At 39.3% G+C, this 9,329-nt stretch overlaps 1 protein-coding gene across 1 annotated transcript; it reads right to left on the bottom strand.

Annotated features, from left to right (window-relative positions):
* Nucleotides 1-2,342: 2,342 nt before the first annotated feature.
* Nucleotides 2,343-9,076, bottom strand: sall1b (spalt-like transcription factor 1b). Its single transcript, XM_058407644.1, has 3 exons — nt 8,818-9,076; nt 4,220-7,506; nt 2,343-3,635 (listed from the first exon to the last, which is right to left on the bottom strand). The coding sequence occupies exons 1-3, from the start codon at nt 8,876-8,878 to the stop codon at nt 3,228-3,230; spliced, it is 3,756 nt and encodes a 1,251-aa protein (XP_058263627.1). The 5' UTR covers nt 8,879-9,076; the 3' UTR covers nt 2,343-3,227.
* Nucleotides 9,077-9,329: the final 253 nt, after the last annotated feature.

Genomic DNA, 9,329 nt, shown 5'->3' with positions numbered 1-9,329 from the left:
AGCACCAGCTGTCATAATCTAATCAGCTAGGTCATTTAACATACATGGATAATTCTCTCCCTGCACATACATGCTCCTTTATTTCTCCTTATTGTAATTACGTGCCAGTCAAAAAGGCTTCAACAATCATTCAATTACTGAAAAAAGGAAGAGAGCAGGTTTAAAGTTTCAAGATTTCCAGCAAAATCTTTCATATGTAAGTTCTGTTCAGTACAATGAATACTCTAAACTTCCTAATCTGAATTATTAATCTGAATATCTGTTCATAAATAAAAAATTCTTTCTCTGCAAGATGAATAACATTAAGATGAATAACATTAAGATGAATAACATTAAGATGAATAACATTAGGTATCTCACACTGTTTCTATAAAATGATCTGTAATGCACTTCCTATATAAAATTCTGTATTTTCTCTATATTGTAGCTTGTGTATTATTTATGCCCCTATTTTAATTATTCAGGGAAACATTTAAGCAGGGAATAGTTCTAAGTGAATCAGGATAAGTATAATATTATGAAATAACTTCTAAATTGAGAAAATGTAGACATTTCTTTACATGTGTGGAACATACTAATCCTGATCTAATCTAATCAGAAGAGGTAAAGCCTTTATCAGTGTAATTCAGGGCTTGAGACTCACAGTGTGTCTGTTATTGACAGTTTATACTAACACTGTCTTTATTTGAACACTAATTGTGACTGCCATTAGAACACTTATTTAACACTTAATCATAAGTTACATAGAAATGTAGTTTCTGTTATTTAATTGCTGTTCTCTATACTTGTGAATGGTCTGTGGCAATAATAATAATAATAATAATAATAATAATAATAATAATAATAATACTCATTACCTTGGAATAAAAACATCAGAAACTTCATATGCAGAGAACAGTTGATGGGCTTTAGAGTATTATAAACCTACTTTATTGAAATAGAAAGTTACAAAGCCAGCTCTTCTCTCTGGAACTCACTACAGCAGGCACAGGCTGACCCACAGCCGTGAAACAACTGACTAAGCTTCTATGACCGATATGATCTGAGCCATACGTGCAGCCAGCACAAAGCCATAATCACAGTGTTATCAGTAGTAGGGTTTGGGGTGGATAGGTTTAAGCCCTGGTGGAGATTTGGCCGTTCGTCTGTTATTGAATATTTCCATTGTCAGGCTAACAAAAGTGTGATGATCATGCGGAAAATGCTTACAAAGGAATTGCTTTCTTTGCATTGTAAACAGCACGCTGATGTCAGCAGTTTTCCAGAGAAATTTGTGATAATTGGAAAAGCCTTGTTTTGTTTTTGGCATTTACGCGTCCTTACAACAAGCTGTCAGGGCCAGAGCATCTCTAATAGAATTAGAGCAAAATATTCAGTGGAAATTATTATTATTATTATTATTACTGTTATTATTATTATTATTATTATTATTATTTATAGCACTCATTAAAACACAAAATAAGAATGAAAACACAGAATAAAAAGTAATATCCTTATTGTACCAAACTATTAAAATATATTAAATGTCTCCAATGTCTCAGTTCATGCATTTGACAGATTTCCTCAAGAACTGAGAAGGTGTACAAAAGCATGGTCATTTCACTTCCTGACCAGCCATCCTGTGTTTTATTCAGATGCTTCAGCTCAGTCTGCTGCATGACGTCCCATCTGTCTGAGTCAGATATGGATCTGATGAACAGAGTGGACGTGTTTTCTACTCCAGCCTTTGTGCCTCATTCTAGCTGATTGCTCATTTTATAATGCTAATGATCACAAGCTGGTGTTGGGTTTCCCCGTCAGCTGGCCGCTACCACCAGGAGCAACACTTAATTGGGGCTGATGGTTCACTAAGCAGAACTTCATTCAGCACAGGGTTTGGTATGTGGGATTGTGGAGCTGTGGTGGATTGGCTGACCTGAGTGAGTGATGGCCTTGATGAGTCTGCTGTATCTGATGTTGTTTGAATTCCTGTCTAGAACATCAGTGTGGAGAAATGAGCACAGAGTTCATATCTCAGGAAAATATTTTTAAATATTATAAGACAAGGAGAATACCACATCATAGGCTAGATTTCCTTGCTCTCTTAAATGAACAGAAGTAAAAAAGATGAACTGAAGAAGTCATTTGTTCAAGAACACTTCTGAATCATCTTAATCCACCAAAAATAGTGCAACTATTGACCACATGGTGTTTTTAAGGCATGAGACAGAGTAGTTGATATCTATGAATGGTACACCTTTCTAATGAATAGAGCTTTTTATTCTGTTAAGGTAGCATGAGAGCTATCACCTTACATCGGCAAAGATCATTCAGTAAAGCACAATGTCTTATTATTAGTGGGTTTATTGAAATGTAAATTATAGCACAAAGTGACCCAGATTTATAGCATAAGTGAAAGGGCATGACTTTTGTTGTGCAGGTGGAAACACTGGCAGTATTATGTTAAAGCTGTTAAGTGTTATTCTTAGTAAAGGCATATAACAAACACGGACTTGTACAGAAACAGACAGAACGTTTGGGGTAACATGAAGAAAAACAAAAACTCCTAATGATCAGATATATTACATACAAACTCCATTAACCAGTTCATACATTCTGACATAGTACAATAATATTAAATATCACACACACACACACACACACACACAATCTGCAAAAACCTGCTGTAGCACCAAATGTATCAAATTTTATTCACAGTAAATACAAAAGAAAATGTAAATTATTGTGTAATAATTTGTGGATCAAATATGTAAAAAATATGAACACAATTAATACTTTTAGTACTTAATAATAAGAAGAAGAAGAGGAAGAAGAAGAAGAAAAAGAAGAAGCCCTCTGAATAATTGTTAAACACTGATAGAGCCTACTTCATAAAACTCTAAATATCAATACCAACCTCTAAATAAGTATCTCAATTATAATAAATAATATCCATAAAAAATAATGAATATTACTAAGAGTAATTCATTTATAAAATGATTAAAATGTATAAAATCTACTCTAAAAACCCCACAGCTGATGGATGTGAAAGTGTCTGAGTATATAACGACAAAATATCGACAAAATCTGTGTCCAAGTTTAAAACATTAACAAATAGAAGAGAAAAGCAAAAATCACACCAGAGTAAATCCTTAAACAATCTGAAAATGCATAATGTGTATTCATGACAGAATAAACTGTAGTCAGGTAACTAATGTTTTATTGTCAGAAGAAAGATTTAAGTCATATTAATCTGTACTACTCTCCTCGATAAAGGGTGTCATGTGAACACACGGCCCATTCTCTCCAGTCCTCTCGGTCCAAGCCATATCTCTTTTCATGGTTTTGTCTAGACTGGCTGTGAGTCCACCAACAGGTGAGTTTCCTCCACGTCCATCAGAAAGGGACGCCTGTGGTATACTTCCGTTCTGAATCACAGAGATCTCGTTGGTTTTCAGCGCTAAGCCGGTACTGAGAGGTGCTGTGACGTACTGATTCCAGAACCCAACACACTCGCTGGTACTGACCGCTTCTTTTGGCAGCGTGTCTGTAAATTTCACAGGATTGGATTTGAGAACAGTAAAAGGGCCTTCTACAGAGAGCCTGCGACCTCGGCGGGCTGGAGAACCGTTCCACATGTGAGTTCCCATATGAACCTAGAAGAGTGTAAAAAAACAAAAACAAAAAATTAAAAATCCACAACACACAAGCCAGGACTGAGTAAATAACACGCTGTTTATGGAGAATTATACTATTATAGTCATTCAAGCCTTATATTACCTATTTTATATAACCTTGGTAATATTCTTATATAAACGTTTAGGAGTGTTTACACTTTTACACAAAGTTCTCATTTACACAATATTTCTTTTTCTACTTTTCATAAATATTTTCTTTTTTTACTCCATAAAAGTTATTTTTTTGTAAAGTTACTTTTCTGTGTACACTCACTGGTGATGCAACCCTTTTTATTTATTTATTTGTTTGTTTGTTTATTTATTGATTTATTTATTTGCAAATATGTGCCAGAAAAGTCTTACATACATAATCTGAATTTTGAGTGTCTTTGAGTGTTCCTCTAGAAATAAAAAAAGATTAAATTCTAATTTGTGTTGCAGTATTAAGATTTTCATTTAACATATTATATAGACAATTTGAATAGAAGACACTAAATGAATGAAAGAATAAAAGAATGAATGAAAGAATGAATAGAGCAGAAATGACCTCGGAGTGGTCGTACCTTCAGATTTCCTTTGGTGGTGAATGCACGTCCACATACAGTGCAGGCAAAAGGCTTCTCTCCAGTGTGGGTCCTCTCGTGAATTTGCAGAGCACTGGAGGAAGAGAAGGTTTTCCCACACGTGCGGCAGAAATGCTGCTTGAAGGTTTTCCGGGATGGAGCCGGTGGTGCTGATAGAGCCGTCAGTGAAGGAGCTGAGGAGTTCATCATCCCTACTACAGCATCTCTGCCATCTTTATTTAAGATGCTGTTGACCTCCATCTTTATTTTTGAGTAAACTAAGTGGCCCAGAGAGGGATTCGGTGAAGAAACAAAATTCTCTCTGGCTTGTTCTGATAACTGTAAAGGTAGATCTCTCAGCTGGTGTGTGAGCATGTGCTGCTTCAGGTTCCCTTTGGTGGAAAACCCCTTGTAACACACGGTGCATAGGAACGGTCGCTCTTTGGTATGACTGCGATAGTGAATATCCAAGGCACTCTGACAGGCAAACGTCTTGTTGCAGACATCACATGCATTGTTCTTAGAGTTTCCCTGTTCACCTGGACTATACTTAATGGTCATTCCTCCTTTTAGCAGATCAGCAGGTGTTGAGTTAAATGTCAAATCTGGCTGTAAGAGACTTCTCAGCTCCGCATCTGATGATTTCTGGTGAATCTCAAAAGCTGAGAATCTGTTACTGTCCTTTGAGCTATTTTTAGGAAAAGAGTCCCAGGAATATGAATTTTCAGGACAAACAGGGCTCTTGGATCGTTGGCTAGCGTGCTCGTTACCGAAACATGACTTGAAAGATAAAAAATCTTCATCTATTGACACGTTCTCTACCTTGCCATTTAGTAAATACTTATTATTATTGTCTGGTGTTATTTTCTCTGCTTCAGTGTATGATGATGTAGGAAATGAACATAAACTGTCCTGGGAAGATGCTGCATCTTGAGAGGTGGAAAAACCCTCTGTTATGTCCATGTACTCATCTGAAAGGTTCTCATCCAGGTTCTTCTCCTCTACTGAGCATGTATCAGGATGTTCCAGTGATTGTTGGTCACGTTCTGGGAGGGTAACACTGCTGATTTGTTTCACCATGTGCATGCGTATGTGCTGCTGTAAAGCCATGGCGTTGGTGTACTTCTCTTGGCAGATGGGGCACGAATGCTGCACTCTCACAGGTGGCACATCACAGTGGATGCTATAGTGCGTTTTGAGGTTGCCTTTGGTCGTGAAAGCTCGTCCACAGATCTTGCACTTGAACGGTCTCTCGCCTGTGTGTGTGCGGTAGTGCATTTTGAGGGCGCTCTGGCAACTAAGGACACGATGACAGATCATACACTCGTTGGGGTCTGGGTTTTTCTTGTCTATGTTCTCGACCAATCGCTGCAGCTTGGTGGTTTCTGAAGTGTCCATACAATCTGGTAGACCCCCAAAAAGTGCTGGTTTGATGTCCTCATGCAGGATTGGGGTTGATGAATTTGTAAGGTTAGAAGCATTGTCTCGACTGGTGTGATCTTCTGAACCGTTTCCAGAGGAGTCTAGATATGTTTGAGTGCTCAGGTATTTAAGTTCTTTATATTTCCCATTTACTGCTGGAAAACGATCATTGACAGATTCCTCTTTATTTCTGTTTTCAAACATTTCAAACCCATTTAAACCAATAACGCCAGGACTAGCAGCTCTGCCAACTGGTACCACTTGTGCTTCTCTTTTAATTATGCTTGGAAGACTTGGCAAAGATGAAGTTAACAACAAACCAGGTAGGCTGGTCACAGATGGCTTGCTGTCTAACCACTTGGAGGCAGGCTTATCTGGCAGCACGGACATACCATATGGGATGCCGGTACTTGTTGGAACGTTGTCTAAGTGCTCTGGAACCGGATAAGGATTCATTTGAATGTTTGGGTATTTGTCTTTATGGCGCTGAAAGTGAACTTTAAGGTTTCCTCGTGTTGAAAAGCGATTCCCACATATGTTGCATTTGTATGGTCTTTCTCCCGTGTGGGATCGTAAGTGTATCTGTAAAGCACTGTCACTTCCAAATACCTTGGCACAAAATCTGCATTTGTGTTTAAACAAACCTTCATCAAAAGGCCTTTTGTGTCCAAATGAAGTCATACTGGGCAATTTGCCCTTCCTTTGCTGAGCTAAAGCAGTCAAGGCATTCAAGTCCTCTACAATTGCCCCAATGCTTGGCAAAGAGCTTTTAAAGAAGTTGTTTCCATTAGGACTATGAGGTAGATTGAGATTATTCGTTAAATTTGGTGTGCTGTCAGCTGGAACAGGGGACGGTGACTGACTTGTGCCACTCAGCTGTGTAGGAAATGTATCATGGTCATGGTCAGATTGTTTTTCAGATGGATATATGCCAAGTTTGCTTTTATCTGTATCTGCCAGATCTCTGACTCTAAAGAGCACTGTGCTATCCTGACCGCTGGATAATACGGCATGCTGTTGTCTGACTTTGGTAATGCCAGCAGACTGACTCACCAGGCTCTGTGCGAGCCCTGCAGCTTCCGCTAGCTGCTGGGAGAGGTGTGAGCTAAGTGTTATCAGAAGGCCGGTCTGAGAAATCTCTGATGTACCTCGGCAGGTGCTGGAGGGTGCGGATGTGTCCGTATTATGGGCAGATAACAGTAATATGTGCTGTCGAATTTGCTCAATGAGCTTCAGCTGCAGCACCTGCTGCTGCTGCACAGTGATCAGTCGCTCGATCAGACTTGTGATGGTCATGTTGCAGTTGGTCAGACCGGTGCTGTTAATCACTGCATTCAAACGCACATCCTGAGGGAACTGAGCCACAGCCACCCTTGTACTTCCTAAATTCTCAATGACGACGTTGCTGCTGGTGGAGGACGACGTACCTGGTTCAGGTAAAGAGTCTGGTTGAGGCAGAACTGTGGAGTATGCTGAAGTTAGGGTGGAAGTACATGCAGTCTGATTTTCTACATTGTTCTCAATATCTGATTGGAAATGACTGACGTCGTCACTGTTGGAGTCAGACACAGGTGATGATTTTCTGTTTTCCTCAAGTATTTTGTCATATAATCCTTCAGTATCGTCTGTAGCGGTGCTGTTTGTCTGGTCGTCTGTACTGTGAGTAGGTGAATTAAATGTGAAAGATGAAGATGGAGAGGTCGTACTTCCATCTTCACTCACTATCAGAACTAGCGGATCCTGAGAGCAGTTCATCTGATGCTCGTGGAGATCTGAGACGCTGAAAAACTCAGCGCAGCAATTCTCACACACGTGGACGTCACAGGGCAGAGAGACGCTACTGTTTAGGTGGAAGTCTGCATTATCTTCAGAGAACAAGACAAAAAATATATTGTTAGATAAAACTTTAATCACAAATGAATATTAAATAATCTTACTGTTCAATGTCAATTTTGTTTACCCAAAACAAGGCACTATCATTTATAACAACACAACATGGTGTGTATTTGTTTCCACAGGTATTCCATATCATAAAAATAGTCTAATGTAGGTTGGTATAATGAAATGAAAAGAAATGAAAAGGAAAAATCAGGTAAATGTTCTCCAATAACCTGCATACTCCTCTTCTCTGTCCTCTGAACATATCTGTAGATCAATTTTAATTTCTCATTTTGAAAATCATCATGATTGCACACTTTTATTATACTTTTTTTCCAGCATGCTGACCAGTCCTTAATAAATATTCTGTTACTACTTGGAAAAATCATTCAGAATAATGTAATATTATGAGGATGTATTATGAACACTAGTGTAATTGGATATTAATAACTATTAAATAATGCAATTTCTTAAATGCTGGAAATCTATGCATTATTTTTCATGATCATGGCTTGCTGGTTTGGTCGTAAAGAAAATAAATCAGTATTAATAGCTTTGACTCTGGAAGCTACATTTCAGGCTGTAGCAAACATTTCAGGTAAACTTCAACATTTCAGGTCCTTCACACCTCTCACTCACTACAGGGGCAGCAAACAATTACAACAAGATTCTCAGCTGAGTTTCCCGAAAACATGGAGAAGTTTAAAGCATTAACTGAGAGAGAGAGAGACACACACACACACACACACATGGAGAGAGAGATAGACAGAGAGAGAGAGATAGACAGACAGAGACACACACACACACATGGAGAGAGAGAGAGAGAGAGAGAGAGAGAGAGAGAGACACACACACATGGAGAGAGAGAGAGAGAGAGAGAGAGAGAGAGAGAGAGAGACATACAGAGACACACACACATGGAGAGAGAGAGAGAGAGAGAGAGAGAGAGACATACAGAGACACACACACATGGAGAGAGAGAGAGAGAGACAGACACACACACACACATGGAGAGAGAGAGAAAGAGAAAGAGAGAGAGATAGACAGAGAGAGAGAGATAGACAGACAGAGTCACACACACACATGGAGAGAGAGAGAGAGAGAGAAAGAGAGAGAGACACATGGAGAGAGAGAGAAAGAGAGAGAGATAAACAGAGAGAGAGATAAACAGAGAGAGAGAGAGAGAGAGAGAGAGAGAGATAAACAGAGAGAGATAGAGAGAGAGAGAGAAAGCAAATCGTAAATTCTTTGTAAATTCTTATCTCCTTGAGTCACGTGATCGCTGTGGTGACCCTTACCCAGGTGTAGAGGAGGATCCATGTGGACACACTGCGGCTTGGCCTGCTTTCTCCGCGACATGCCGGTCACACATCAGCAGAGAAGAGCGGACTGAACACTTTCAAATTTCCCCGCTCCCAAAACTCACAATAAAACTATTTACTGACCAACAGGAAACTCTACTCCTGCCTTATTTAACACTTTTAAACTGTAAAGCTGTTTACAATAAACTGCACGCGAACTAAAACCCTGTCCAGATAAATTCCCAGGGATGAGTGTTTAAACCCACGAGAGTGGACATCATCAAAAATGTGCGCGTTCTTTGACAGCGTGATGGGGCTAGAGCCACGCCCACCCCGATTCCCATTGGACGGTAGGGCACAGAGGCGGGGTTTGGGTGGTTAAACCTGCATGAATCAGAGGCTGGTAAAATCTCATGATCAAAACAAAGGCTTTACATCCTTCAGGTGAGATCTTCCACATGACTGAGTTCTAGTTGTTGTGATCATCGTGTGTCCCATTCAGACAGGCA

This window comes from Hemibagrus wyckioides, linkage group LG14 (assembly GCF_019097595.1).
Source record: "Hemibagrus wyckioides isolate EC202008001 linkage group LG14, SWU_Hwy_1.0, whole genome shotgun sequence".
Taxonomy (NCBI): domain Eukaryota; kingdom Metazoa; phylum Chordata; class Actinopteri; order Siluriformes; family Bagridae; genus Hemibagrus; species Hemibagrus wyckioides.
This window is presented reverse-complemented; position numbering and strand designations above follow the sequence as displayed.

Coding starts and splice junctions, on each gene's coding strand:
- sall1b (XM_058407644.1), bottom strand. CDS start 8,878: ATGTCGCGGAGAAAGCAGGCCAAGCCGCAGTGTGTCCACATGGATCCT. Junction 7,507..8,817: donor GGATCCTCCTCTACACCTGG/GTAAGGGTCACC, acceptor TGTTCTCTGAAG/ATAATGCAGACTTCCACCTA. Junction 3,636..4,219: donor CCACCAAAGGAAATCTGAAG/GTACGACCACTC, acceptor ACACTCTTCTAG/GTTCATATGGGAACTCACAT.